Raw genomic sequence first — 15,062 nt, 5'->3', positions numbered from 1 at the left:
AAAAGCAACCAGTACACTTCTTAGAATCATGAGCAGAACAATCAGATGCTGTCCCCGTAGGCCCCTCCCCTCCCTACAGACCTCACCCTCCCCAATGCACAAGGATGGATCCATGTGCATGGTGACAAATATTCCTGTAGCTCTGACTAGGATACAAGCCACTCTGGCTCGCACTGCTTTTTCCAGCTTCGGAGCTGGAAAGAGGCAATGGACCTCAGGTAGAGGCAAGGCAAGAAACTGTCCCTGGGTCCTGCAGCCTGTAAGCGCAGGCCTGCTAACCTCCTGGGCCTGCTATTTATGCACCTTCCATCCAGTCATCCAACATCTATTGAGCATCTGCTCGAAATTCTTCATAGAATAAGGTCTCAGCCCTCCTGAGGCTTACAATCCAGTTGGGGAAGGTGGTAAGACATTAAATAAGAAAAGGGGAGCAGGAAGTGGTCCTTATGGGGAAAACGGCCTTCTCAGTCCTGGTGCCCCCGGGTACCCTGGTCACTGGTTTGGGGATGGTACAGTGAAGGCCAGGATATAAAGGAGACACTGGGAAGTCACCAGGAGAAGGGTCAGTAACAGCCTCGGGCAAACCTGACGAATCAACAAGTCTTAGCTCGGGAGCCAGGAGCCAGTACTATGAACACGCTGAAGCAGATGTTGCACCTCACGATGATTTGCTCCTTTTAATTTTTGTTTATTCTTTGCTGGTCCCCACGAATAGAGGAAAGGAGAGAAAGGACCCAGGGTCAGGGTTGCTCTTATCAGCACAGGGCTCTAGGTCATAAGCCCCTCTCTGGCCTTGGAACTCAGGCCAGAAGTAACCTTAGTTACTTCCCCAAACTCAGTGCTCTCCAGGGTCAGTAGGTAATGTTACAGCCAGGTGTCTGCAGCCCACTCGTGAGCTGGGAGTCATTGAGACTTGCACAAAGACAGGCCAGCACCGTTCCTCCAGGCCACCAGCTGATGCTTATGTCCCCATCTCAGGGTCTCACCCAGGGCAGAGGACAAAACTCTAGCTATAGACTTGGCCATCTTCCACCCGCTTTGGACTTAAGAACCTGCTGTATGTAAGCCTTTTACAGGTGCCTCGAAACCAACACTGACAGAGCACTGTAGGGGCCCCCACTCCTGGGCCCGGTCACCAGCCCTCCTTTCCTTCTGTGGAGTGGCTCCTGCCCTACGCCCACCCTGTGGTGTGGTGGGGATTGTCATGCTGGCCCTCCAGGACCCTGTCCTTACCAGGCTGACTGCCCCAGGGATGGGGACCAGACACTCGCCAACTGTGCCAAGAAAGGCCACTTCCAGGGAAGAGAGGATTCCCCACAGGAAGAGTCAGTTTTACAGGGAGTCAGGCAGTCTCCAAGGCCCTGCCGCCTGCCATCCCTGCGCCACGCTGCCTCCTATTTCCTCTGCACGTGTGTTGTTTAGCTGTCAGCTCTTCATCTGATTACACAGACACCCTGGTTAGGTGGTCAGACACCCTGGTAGGTGTCGGCATCCACAGGTGTCCCATGAAGGTGAGCCTGATGCGCTAAATTGTTGGCCCAATTCTGTCTCCATCATTCTGGGCGCACGTGCCCCACAAGTCACATCACTGACTGTACCAGCAAAGAACCTTACAGGGCCAAGGCATGGCCCCACCATCTGCTAGTTCCAGGGCCTGCCTCACCCTTGTTGGGACCTCAGCCCTGCGCTGGTCACCTCCCTAGGGAATGGTAGTCACCTCTTCCTTGGGACTCCTCTTTTCCAGTGCCACCAGAGTCTGTCCTCAGTCACCTCTGCGGCCACAGCTGTCCATGGTTCTGAATGCAGGGAGGCGGCGTGGGGCTGGCAGGGGTGGGAATGTGGGGGGGTCACAGAGTCACAAAGACCTGGGTTCGAGTCCTGACTCTGTTATTTCCTAGCTGCATGACCTCGGGCAAGTATTCCTACCTTGCTATGTATGCCTCACTTCCTTCATGTGTAAAGTGACCCCTAGTGCTGTCACCTGATTTCGTAGATTTCTTCCTCCCTACAATCCAGAAGGCTCTGGAATTCTCCCTCCTTCACTGGCCTGCCAGAGAATAATGATTTGTTCTAACAGACAATTTCTACAATTCCCTTAGTGCTCTTCAATCCACTGAGTTGTCTTAAATGCCCACTCTGCTCCACCATGCACTGAATATAAAAACGGCTGTGTGCACTTCTCAAATAACCAGACCACAACACCAGAGCCCACCGTTTTGCTATTTGCCTTCAGTTGTTTGCTTTTAAAGGCAGGGAGGGGTAGGAATCACGTTTATAGGTACAATGTGGAAAATCAAGTCCAGGTTTGTACACTGGGAGAGACTTGGTTTTACATAGACAACATTGATCAAACAGTTGAATCCACAGTTCCTTTTCTGATCTATCCACTTGGGGTCACAACACAACACCAACCTTTCTTGTTACTCTCATGCTTAATCATTCTTCATTGCTCATTCTTGCCTCATGGTGAACCACTGTTAGGTAAGAATCTAGTTTTTGGTGCCAGTGAAAAGTCTGGTCCCATTAAGAAAGCCAGGGAACCATAGCAGGGGGGGGGGCTTGTGGGGTTTGGGGCTCAGCTCTGCTCTAAGCTGTTCCCAAGCTCCTATCTCCAATTTGCCTGACCACCTCACTCTGAGCTCTGCCACTGAGACCCAAGTCCACAGGACTGCCAGAGGGCAGGGGCAGGGGTCCCACTGTGGCCTCAACTGGCCCGAACTGCAGCCTCCCATGGGGGCCAGGAAATCTCCCACTCCTCTGGGGACACTGATAACTGGCCTCGACCTAACAAGGTCCTTTGGGATAGATGACGCAGGCACAAAGCACTCCAAATCATGACAGAAACTAGACATCACAAAGATGTCCAGGACAGGCCCCCAAAGAGAACTGTGAAAAGAACTCCAGCCATCCGTAACTATCTCAGGCCGTAGACCCCCTCTGCCTCGTCTTTGAGAATCTGATAAAGGCTATGAGCTTCACCCTTGAAAAAGAACTGCATATGCAAGCTTTTGCATTTGATTTCTGGGGGTTCACAGGACCCCTGAAACCATGTGAGACAATGTAGATGGCTGTGGGCTCAGGCTAAGAACCCAATGTACCTGGAAACACAGGTTCAATTTCAACACCCTGGAGAAGAGGTTTTTCTTTTTTCAAAATGAAAAGGGATCTTTACAATACATATAAATATGTGTTGATCCTAAAACCGCCATTCCATACTAAAGTATAAAAGGAAATGAAAATCACCCCTAATTTCACCACCCAAAGAAAGCCAGAGTGAACATTTCAGCGTGTGTGTGTATAGCTGAATGTCCTACTAGAGGTTAAACCTGTGATTCTGTCCCTGCTCTGGTGGGAATGGTGACAGAGTCACTACAGTTCAAGGACATTGTACCCCGTCCCCAAAGAGGAACAAGTAAGTTTCCTTTGTCTCAAATGTCTGCACCCCATTGAGGCCACCAAACCAAGTGCCCAGGAAGGCTGGCCAGTCGTGCACCTTCTGTTAAAAGGGTCAAAGGCAGAGGTGGCCAGGCGGTGGGAGAGCTCTGGGGAGACCACTCCAGTGAAAGAGGCAATGCAGCTGAAGGAGGGGCCTGTACCTTCAGGAATCTGGATGTTGTCAAGACCAGGCATCCGCCCCTCTGGTACGTACCTGGGGCTAAGGAGAGACAGAGCTCTGGTTGGGTTCCGGGCTCCTCAAGAGGCAGACTCCTGGCCAGTGGGGTCCAGACCCTCAGATGATATAGAAAAAGAGGGAGGGAGGCAGGGAGGGCCAGAGGTGACACTAGCGCCCGAACCACAGAAATCACAGAGCTCACGCATCGCGGCCGCAGCCGACGGCTTGTCCCCTCCGCCCGGGGCAGCCTGGCTCTGCTGTGGCTGCACTGGTGGGGAGCACAATGAGATGGCCCAGGGCTCTGTGTGCACACCTGACTCCACCCTCTTCTCCAAGCCCTCATCCTGATCAGCTTTGCAAACTGCCCCCTCCAATCTTGGCCCCCAGGGTGGGGCTGCTGTCAAGATCACAGGGCTCTGCTTCCCATCACAACTTATTTTACTCGAAGGTGAATGTTTTGGGTTTTTTTTTTTTGTTTTTTTTTTTTGCCATCAGCTTAGAGCAGGAGCCCTGTTACCAAGACAACAGGGAGTGCCGCCTTCCCAGCTGGTCAGCATAGTTGGTGCAACTCTACCTGTATCCTCGGCCCAGCCATTCAGTGTTACTGCAATGTAAACATGTCCGGTAGCTTTCTCTCCTATTTCGTCTCTCTCTTCATACAGTCTTGGCAATCCGCAGATACTCTCCATTCACTGACTACTTTTACTAACACTTTCCAGTTTTACTAACTAGCCCTGCTAGTTTCCGCTCTTCTAAATGGCAGAGTCCCCTTCTTATTAAGTACACTACTGACTACATGTGTACACACACACACACCGACATAAAAGTACCATATGTCCTTTGAGTGAATATATTATGGACAATCTTCCAAGTCAGTTCAGACAGGTCTGCGCAATCATGGTGTAACAGATGCAGGAGTATTTTCGGTTGGACACTTTGGTTGCCTTCCCACTTTTTCCTATTACAAGCAAGGCTGCAATAAACATCTTTGAATGTACATCTCTATACTCTCATCTATTCTTAGGAGAGATGCTCTAAGACCAAAACTAAAAAGCAAGGAAAAGAGGAAGGGAGGGAGAGAGGAAAGGAGAGAAGAAGGGAGGAGGAAGGAAGGAGAGAGGGAAAGAGAGAGAGAAAGAAAGATGTCCACGCCTGGAGAAAACTAGCAAAGCAAGGAAAAAAGCCTGGAAGAAAAAAAAAAAGAAAAACTAGAAATGACCCACAGACATAAATGTGTCCAGTTTCGTTTGTGAGTTTGTGGGAGGGCCTGGTACATAATGCGCTCCCTCCCTACCTGTGCAATGACATGAGCTGAAAGATGTCATGATGAAAGCTGATTTACATGAGACTTAATTTTGTCATTTATCTACAGAATATTCTTCACCCTCAGATCCTTAACTCTAGTTGGATATGAAGCATTCAGAGAAAACTCAGAAATTAGAAAATAAATCTCAAAAAAAAGGATAAAAATTAATTAAAAAACTAAATAAAAAATGTTAGTAATGATGATACAGGGATATCATGATAGAACTCTTAGGTTAAAAGTGCAAGCCCTAATTTTTAATTCCTTATTCTTTTTGACTCTAACTTACCAGAACAAAAACCCAGGAGGTACCCTACCGTGGCTCTTAAAACTAGAGTAGACAACACATTGGCATTTAAGGGCTGCATCTCCAAGCCCTTGCCACCAAATCATAGTAAGATCCTCCTGAATCCCTAAGTTCACAAATACCCCGGGGCACATGCTCTTCTCCATAAAATGTACACCTGACGAAGAGGAGAGAATGACAAAGCCCACTGGCTGGATGGCAGCGCCAGGCCTGCTCAGCAACTGAGGAGCTCAATCGCATATCCGAATTTGTGCCTCAGCAAAATCCCGACCACTGTATGCCATGGACCTTCAGGGGCGCCCACAAGGAGGCGGAGCTGCCAATGCAACAAGAGTGACCTCAGAGAGGGACTGAGGCTGAAGCAGCCAGGGTCTGAAGGACCAAGGCAAGGTGAGCGTCTCAACACTCAGGCCCCTTGCAGGGGCTCCTTGCTCTCCTACTCAGAGGCCATTTTCTTTTAATTTATACACTATTCCACCAAGCATGGTACTCTCTTTCCTAGCACATGCCAGATGCAAAGCAGCATAAGGAAGGGGATACGGGAGCTGGAGGCTACAGGAAAATGATGGCTCTGGAGGGAAGAAAGGTGCCAGGGAACTAACACACACACACACACACACACACACACACACACACACACAGAGTTGGTTAAATTGGGGCTCCCCAGCTGCCCAGCTGAGAACTTGGGGCAGTTACTCTCCCCAAGAGCTCACATTCTCTTTAAAGGGGGCGGCCCCCCACAGCTGCTCGGCGACTGTGGATCTCGGCTTGCTGGACAGTCTGGTTTTTAAAAGAGGGACTGGAAGTTTAAGTGAAATTGCCTACTTTTAAAACATTGGTAAATAAATTTTAAAATGTGAAAATACCGGTTGGGCCAAACACAACAAAACCACAGGCTGTCGGTCTGGAGCGGCTTCCACATGCTCCTAGGAGACCTGGCCTCCCCAAGCCAAGGCTTCATGAGCAGTGGACACCAAGTCCCCAAACAGGCTCTGGACAGGGTGTCTCTTAGGCTCAGGCCCTGAAATCCACCCTCGGGCAGGACAGCGCCCCCATTCACACTGCACCCATTTGGGCCTTCAGTACCTCCAAAGACCTCTATGCACCCCATTGACTCCCCCCAGCTCCTCCTCCTGCTCTGCCCCCAGCTCATCCAGTTGTCCGGACCTTGTCCTGCTTCTCCTCCTGCTCTAAGCGCTCTCCCTGGGCCTCTTTGTCCACACCAGGGAGCCATCAGCGCCACGTGGTGGACTTCCCAGTCTGTTCGCGGCTTTGCCTTCAGCCTTCGGCACCCGTATCCCAGATGGAGACGAGACGTTTCTGTGAATTAATGCATGAATGGATGGATACAGGCAGTGTCTATTGAACGACCCAAGCCAGGCTCCTACGTGCCCCCGAGCTGCCTCCAGCATCACGCCCTCACCAGCCTCTGAACAGGCAGTGCCCAAATTTGTGTTCATTCGATTCATCTAGGGAGCGTATTAAAAATGCACATTTCTGGGTCTCACTCCAACCAAGATTCTGTGTCTGTAGTGAGGAACCCAAAATGTGCTCGGTCTTTTTGTCTTTATAACAAGCTCCCTGGACCAGTCTGATCGAGGTGCTCAGGAGACCACACTTTGGCAAACACTATACTAGACTGTGTTCCTTCCAGGACACAAATCTGATGGTGTTTTTCCTGCTTCAGGGGCTCCCCGCACTTTTAAGATATAATGTGATGATGCAGGTGGCCCTAGCTTCTGTGCACTTTCTCAGCGAAACATAGGTGACTAGCCTGGTCTTTCTCTTTCTAGCTCCGCCTTTGCGTTCCCACCTCCATCAGACAGGAACACTCTTGCCAGCTTCCTCCTCAGTCAACTCCTACTCATCCCTCAAGGATGAAGCTCGAATGTCACCTCCTCTGGGAGTTTTCCCTGACCTCCCCAGATGGATTAGCTTCTTGCCCTCAATCCTCCCATATCACCCTGCCATAAATGATCTCTAACTCATTTTATTTAACAAACATGCATATAGTGATTGCTAGGTACCAGGCACTGCTCTAGGTGTTTTATAAATATCAGTTTCCTTAATCCTTTACCAACCCTATGAAATAGGAACTCTCATTATCCCCATTTTACAGATGAGAAAACTGAGGCATGCAGAGGGTAAATAATGTGCCCGAGGTCACACAGCTGGTAAGCAGAGGACAGGGATTCGATCCAGGCAGTCTGGCTCCGGAATCCAGGTTCTTTCCCATGTCCTTGTGCTGCCGCCTCTTCCCTGTCCCAGGACGCTGCACACTGTGTTGTCTCTGCTACTGGCTCTCCTCCACTACACAGAGGTCCTGTGGCCCTGGAGAGATTAAACCCCCAGCCCAGAGCCTGGCAAACAGTGGAAACCTAAGGAACGTTTGCTGAAGGAGAAAGCTGTGCATACTCGTGACCCTGGATCCACAAGGAACATAAAATACATAAAACCTCAGAATCTGAAGAGACTTTAAATGGGATCAGGTGCAATGACCTGCCTAACGGCCTACGCTTCTCAGAGCAACGCTCCGCAGTTGGCACACCACCCGTTCCACCTCTGCATGCTGCTGACTTTTAGGACGCTGCACCTGATGTTTAACTGAAGTATGTCACACTGAACAGGCCCGACTTCTCCTGCAGAAAGGGCTTTTCAGGTACTGAACACAACCCTGGCTTTCACTTCTGCAGGGTAACCTTCCCCTCTCTAGCTGGGGGTCGGAATCTCCAGTCCACCTTGGACATGCCTCACGGAACCTGCTCTGTTCAACCGGGGCCTTGCCTAAGAAGGTGACCCCCAGATTTAGGGGCCATATGCCCAGTGAATTCTGACTCCTACCATGGTCAATGAATTCTGATGAAAACCAAATAAATGTATGATATATTTCAAAAGCCACGCACACGTGGCTGAAGTAACGTAGGCCATGGCAGCCTCTGAAGCACCAAGAGCCCTGGTTTCTGAGGACGGGCCTTGTGACGGACTCTGTACTGTTGCTTAAAAGGTTTATGCTGACTATGCTTTCACGAGCCAAGGGTTTTCCCACAGGGTCTCTGCATTGCCAAGCAACAATTATTGTAACAACAACGACAACAACAAACTCATTTTACAGAAGAAGAAATGGAGGCTTCAGGAGGTTGAACTGGCCCAAGGGCACAGGACTGCTACGTGGCAGAGCACCACTCAAATCCTGGTCTGTGACCCCAGAGCCTGCCTGTTTCTGTCACGCTGCCATTTTGGGACTGCTGGTTGGAACACAGTAAAATGAGCATAAAGTAAGCGCTTAGGAAAGATGGTTGAAGCAGGAAAATGGATGATTACAAATGAGCAGAAAAAGAAAACCAACTAATTCTTCCCAAGTCTTCACATCCTGATGATCTTTTCCTGTGGCACCAAAGGAGTCCCTCCACTGGAGATGCTGTTTTTCCACTTGTACTTGTTTTAACTCGAATAACTAAAGATATTTAGTTCCCATCCACAATTGGAATATCAAGGATTTTAGAATGTTCCTACTTCAAAACTCAAAAACATCAAGGACTTGAAAATACAAAATGAATACTTTTCATGAAAGGCTATTAGCATATAGCAAGTAATTAGTACCATTTAAAATAAACATATTCTGAGAAACCATGAACTGTATTTTAATCTTTTCTGTACCCCGACAGTATAGAAAAATGTCCAACACACATAAGCAATTAATAAAAATATGTGGGTTTACGGATGTACTTTCTGTATCAAGAGGAAGGGAAACGCTTATTTAAACAACCTGATTTCTAAAACTGTAAACTGGGTCATAACTTTCTCATGTTCAAAACATTAGAATAACTACCAACAAGATGAAATAAAATATATAATCACTGCAGAAAGCAAAACTATACTGTTTACTTAAAGCACGAGAAAACGAAGTTATATTCGATTGCCTCAAATATATTTCCTAAAATAATTTATGTGCTAACTTAGTATTCAAAAATTAGTCAAAAGAAATGAAGAAAAAGCTCACATATTTCAGGGTAAGGCTGAAAACTTAAGTGTTATTTAAGTATATACCTTTGTATTATGAATTAGTGAGTTTCTAACACCATAATAATTAGCAACCAATAAAGCAATTAAACAAATAAAGCAATTAAACTCCATTTCCACAGAAATGGGTAAATCCCAAAGTTGCAGTTTACCTAGAAGTAGGAGAGCAGTAAGAACATCCATATCTTAATATCTTTCCGAACTCCAACGGATCCACGAAGAAAGAGCTCAGCCCCACGCAGGCTAATTTACCCTGCAAAATTTTCCTTTAAAAAAGTATGGCTGAATATTGCCTCTCCTAAAACAGAAGGGACTTTCACAAGAGTTATATAAGCAAAACACACAGGCCAATTCGGTGACGTGGAAACCACCTCATGCAAAAGAAACGCAGCAAACACAAGTAACCCCCATTCACGTCTCAGATCCTGTCTGCTTCTCAGAATAAAAATCAAGGTGGACTGAGACCTCCTACTTCTCCAACCGAAGGATGGAAAATTTTTAATGGAACATTATAAACAATTAAGCTGAGAGTCCTCACACACTGTTTGAAAAGGATTCATATGTCCTAGTTCATTAACCATCTGGAGGATCTTTAAACTGCTTACGGCCACACCTTCTCTTGACCTCTTTTCCCATTCTGGAAGGATAAAATGAGTTAAATTCTCTTCACTACTAGAAATAGCCGGTCACGTGCACCAGATGAGTGCGTGGAATCTGTCACAAATGGGAGGTGAATCGGGGAAACGTGCTCAAAGCCTCCTCTCTTCACACCCCGGATTCCACACGCCACGTCTTTCCCACGTATCACAGCGCACACAGCACATCCCACTCCCTGAGCCACCTGCTCGTCTTCTGTCATTCACACTGTGGCAGAAATGCCACCTCCTCACAGAGCCGTCCTAGGCGGCGGTGGGTGCCAACCACTTGTCTCTCACCCATCGTGTGAGGAGGTGAAATGGAGGGAATGTCGGCGACAGCAAACACACAATTCCCACCGTCGCACAGACATTTTCTCAGCTTCAAGTCTACAGCACTGGAAGGAAAGGGAACCAAGGTCGGCCTGCTTTTCAGAGCAGACGCAGGTTCATTCACTCATTTAACAAACATTCACAAAACACCTCCTGTGGGGCTGGCAGTGCAGCTTCTTGGTTATAGAGGGAAACAAGACATGGCCCCTTCTCGCAGACAGCAGATAGTCTTGTAGGAAGAAAAGATACGAGAACTGGAAATCATGATACTGCGTGGTTCGTGAAAGGAGGGGAACAGGTTCAGAACATTCTGGATGCATATCAAAGAAGCACCAGACTCAGCTAGGGGGGGCATAGATGGTTCCTGGGGGAGAAAAGGACTGAGTGAATCATTCTGTTGGAGAGGAAAGGAGGGAGGTGAGGAGGAGCGGACTCCAGGCAGAGGGGCCAGGGGGATCCCGGCACAGAGAACAGGCTGGACGTGGAGAGAATGTCGGGCCACTGGGCAATGCTGCATCACCAAGTCCACGGTGAGACAGAGACTGCAGGAGGGCAAAGGGCCTCCAAGACTGTGGGCCACTACTGAACGGTTACAACCAAGGGGGGGCCAGGGCCGGATCTGTGTTTGAGGATGTCTACTCTTGGGGGAGCACTGGGGTGCACAGATTTGGGGCCCAGCCTGAGCACAGGCTCCCAGTGAAAGGCAAAGTAGTGGCGGCGAGGGCTGTGCTCCTGCCTCACCACGTACAGTCCCTGCTTCCCAGGGGGCTGAAGTCGGTACCGGTGACCAAATCCCGCACCCTCCCCAACAACTCCAGCCCTACTGCTCACTGAACATAAAGGAGACACCCAACCCTCAAAGAACCAGCCAGTGGGCTGAATATCTCTGCTCAGTGTGGCTTGGCATGACAAGAAAACAAATGGGGTCCCTCCGTGGAACCTAAGAATCCGGGAAGAACCAGGCAATTTAGGAATCTGTGCAGAAGCCAAAAACCTGTCACAAGGCCCAGTGACTGCTCTTGTTCCTCAGGGCCCAGAAAATCACCCAAAACACCGCTCAGTGGTTTCGGATTCCTACTTCCAACCATCCACCAATAGCACCAATACTAAAGAGACTCACTGGAAACCTCATTGTTCATTTGAAAAACAAAGGCTTGGGGCCACCTCGTTTGTCTGGAGGGCCCAGTTTCAGAGTGACGCCCCCTTCTGTCCCACCACCAGGCAGCACCAGATACTCACAGAGCTGCAGGCTGAGGCTCAGAAAGGCCAGCAGTGCAGCCAGGGCCAGCAGCAGCAAGAAGCGATTGCGGAAAAGCATTATTATTTGTTCTATCTCCTCTTCATGGTTTCACCTCAAATCGGGAACGTGTCCTGTGAACAAAGTAGAGGTGATAAACATGCGTTCCAAAGTGGAAAACCAAGTTTGTCAACTGAAAATAGACCAATTAGCCCACGCCTCTGGCAGGGAAGCGTGAATCCTAGTGGGGAAAACAATAGCACGCTATGGGTTATGTCTTTGCCGCCAAATGAGGCCTGCCAAGAATACGCCCTTCAAATTAATGAGAGGAAACCAGTTCGTGAGTGGTTTATCAGATATCAACAGGGAAGGAGAGACTTTACAGCATGACCTTTCCAAAGAAAAATGTAAAGGAAGTTTATTGAGAGCTTACCGTGGGCTAGACAATGAATTTCTTTATGCGGACCAGCTCACGTTCACCCCATTCTGACCCCCAACTTCTAAATCTGCAACTTTTTCGGATGAACATTTTGCTAAGATGACTCTGGTCCTCTTTATTTTGATCATTAACCCTAACGTCCATCATTGCCCCACTTCCCACAGCAAGGCCTTCAGGGGTGGCGGGGTTGCCAGAGGATTTCTTCCTATGCTAAATAGCTCCCTCTGCTAAGTGGAGCCCTCCCTCCACCCTGACCAATGAGCTACTTCAGCTGCATCCACGGGTCTTCCTGCAGCCGTACCCACCCATTCTATTTTCTTCGAACCACCTCAGAACTGTGCAAAAGGACTCTAAAAAAAACCAACACGTTAAATGAGGCCCTAAATGACCCTTTTGTGAATTTGCTAAAGGTTTCACCCCATCGATCTTAGGTACCAAGTTTATTTCCTGGTTCTCGTTGGCGTTTGAAATAGAACTTGAATACCACATTCTCTTCAGAAAAGCCTCTTCAACTATAATAAGGTGAAAACAGTCATTTCCAACCTGATTTTAGAGGCAGAATCTTTTCCTCCTTCAGATACAATCTCCTTCGGAGCCCCGACAGACACGATCAGCTAAAAGCTCATCTATGGATGTGGCAGGGATGTAGCAATTTGTGAATATACTAAAAGCTACTCAATAGCACAGTTTCGGTGAATTGGATGGCATGTAAATTACATTTCAATAAAGCTGTTTTTTGTTTGTTTGTTTGTTTTTAAAGCACATCTGCAGGGCATGAAGCAGGAACCAGAGCCCTGGGGCTCCTTGGTCCCCATCCCCACCCCAAAGGGCCCTGCAGGGGAGTTTGTGAACCGCTCCTTTAAGGAATATGTCAGACTTTCTACCAAAAGAGAACATTTGCTAAAAGATGAACGGAAATACACGTGTACCTCCCAATGAAGCCGGCACATCCGGCCACCGGCATCTCTGTTAACAAACAGACCCCAATCTTACACCTTCAAATGAGCACTGCTTTTGTCCTTTTAGTCACTGCCCCTCACCAAGGGCCAGCGCCTAGTGTCTCAGGACATCTGCACCTCCTCCTGGGACACTCTGCTCCTCGCCGGTGGTGGGTGGAGGACTCACCAGCCTCACAAGCTCTCTGGCATTTCTGACCAAAACAACACACTACCCTGGCTGATTCCACCCAGGGTGTAAGTATTTGGGACCCCAACTAAACGTTTCCTCGTTCCAAAATTCCAACCCTCCAGAGCCTCCACCTGAGGGTGTTTGAAAGGACACACACAGACCAGAAGGCAGATGGGCAGAATCTGTGCTTGGCGAGGGGCGATGGCCAGGACTTCTGCACTGAACCCCCAAAGAGGCCGAGCTCATCTAAGAGACAGAACGTGGGCTCATCTGACGGAGATGCTGCAGGTGTTCCCTCGTGTGGCAACAAAGAGGGTGAACGCTTGAGGCTGACAACTCTCATCCCAAGTATGAATGTTAAGGCTGGTGGCTCTGGGCCCCTAACCCAGCCTGGCAAGTTCCTTGCCTGAGGCCTCTGGGAGTCCTCACTGTCCACTCTCTTGTATCCTTAACCTTGGGGGTGTCCTTGGTGATACTCATTTGATGGTTCAACCATAAACAACTCCCCCCACCCCCATAGGGAAACAACCTAAGTCAAATCCAAGTTACAGCCTCTGCCCTCCAACATAGACAGGCTTTACTGCCTGGCCAAGCAACCAGGGGATGGTGTGGAAGGTGCCAACACTCACCTGCAAACACAGTGCTTGCAAAACATACCCCGCTTGGAAGGGCTGTAAGTCTCCCTCAGCCACCCTTGCACTCAGGATGGTAGCCCCTCAGCTGCCTCCTACCAGGCATCCTCCAGCCTTCCCTCTGCTCCTCCGGGAACCAGAAACTCCCACCTGCTCAAAACCATCTATTCCCTGGGCTTCCATTCAGGAGCACCGTGAGCCGCCACCATGTGGAGCCCTTGCCATCATCTCATTGACGAGGCAGGCCTGTGCATTCCTAACACACAGGCAGAAAACCCAAAGTCAAGAGCACAAGGTTACAGGTGGGGGTGACAAGACACAAAACAAGCTCTCTGTGCCTCTAAAGATCTTTTTTTTTTTTTTTTAAAGATTTTATTGGGGAAGGGGAACAGGACTTTAGTGAGGAACAGTGTGTACTTCCAGGACTTTTTTTCCCAAGTCAAGTTGTCCTTTCAGTCTTAGTTGTGTCGGGTGCAGCTCAGCTCCAGGTCCAGTTGCCGTTGCTAGTTGCAGCGGGCGCAGCCCATCATCCCTTGCGGGAGTCGAACCGGCAACCTTGTGGTTGAGAGGATGCGCTCCAACCGAGCCATCCGGGAGGCAGCTCAGCTCAAGGTGCCGTGTTCAATCTTAGTTGCAGGGGGCGGAGCCCGCCATCCCTTGCGGGATTCGAGGAGTTGAACTGGCAACCTTGTGGCTGAGAGCCCACTGGCCCATGTGGGAATCGAACCGGCAGCCTCCGGAGTTAGGAGCATGGAGCTCCAACCGCCTGGGCCACCGGGCCGGCCCTAAAGTTCTTTTTTATGACTTAGAGTGCCTCCCCCACATGTCTGCACACTGATCCTAGTTGCAACCTGTGGATCAACACAGAACAAGTTAACTGTTGGTCTGTGCCAGCTTCTCAGGTACTCGGAGCTGGCTGGCAGCTCCTGGTTAGAAAACCTGTTGGTTTCTCATCTTCTCAGTCATTTCTGATTGGATTTATTCTACTTTACCAATGACTTTCTTATAAGATGATGCTTTCCATCTTTCACAGATGAGTGGGGTGTGTGGGTGAAGATTAGATCGCAGAACGGAAAGGAGGTTCAGAGCAAATATTTCATTTTGGGTGTCCCTGTACCCCCCACAATTAATGTGGTGGGGCTTTTCTTCAGGCCTTGCTCACCCCTCTGTTACTCTACCACCTTCTTTTGAGGCTAGTGCCATCTTTGGAGGGTCTCCTTTGCCTTTACATACACATTGCCAAGTGTTCCTGCTGGGAGGTGGCCTCTGGGGTCTTTCAGAGTCCTCTTGCTAAGCTGGTTCTGCAGGCCTCACTGCCTCAAGGTGCTTTCTCATGGACCCCGTCAGCAGACCTATGGAGTCAGACCTGGGCCAGCACACTGCGCTCGGTGACAGAGCCAAGTTACTTAACCTCT

At 49.1% G+C, this 15,062-nt stretch overlaps 1 protein-coding gene across 5 annotated transcripts in view; it reads right to left on the bottom strand.

Moving 5' to 3' along the window:
- The window catches only part of PXYLP1 (2-phosphoxylose phosphatase 1), a 59,516-nt gene that overhangs the window by 21,660 nt on the left and 22,794 nt on the right, over window positions 1-15,062 (bottom strand). For 4 of the 5 annotated variants that reach the window (XM_033132739.1, XM_033132740.1, XM_033132743.1 and 1 more), the window contains exon 2: window positions 11,451-11,582. In XM_033132739.1, coding sequence (XP_032988630.1) covers window positions 11,451-11,529 — 79 coding nt within the window. In that variant the 5' untranslated portion in view covers window positions 11,530-11,582. Of the gene's footprint in view, window positions 1-9,395; window positions 9,725-11,450; window positions 11,583-15,062 lie in introns of those variants that run through there. The other variant, XM_033132744.1, reaches the window with a different exon arrangement.

The sequence above is a fragment of the Rhinolophus ferrumequinum genome, chromosome 17 (genome assembly GCF_004115265.2).
Source record: "Rhinolophus ferrumequinum isolate MPI-CBG mRhiFer1 chromosome 17, mRhiFer1_v1.p, whole genome shotgun sequence".
Classification (NCBI taxonomy): domain Eukaryota; kingdom Metazoa; phylum Chordata; class Mammalia; order Chiroptera; family Rhinolophidae; genus Rhinolophus; species Rhinolophus ferrumequinum.
This window is presented reverse-complemented; position numbering and strand designations above follow the sequence as displayed.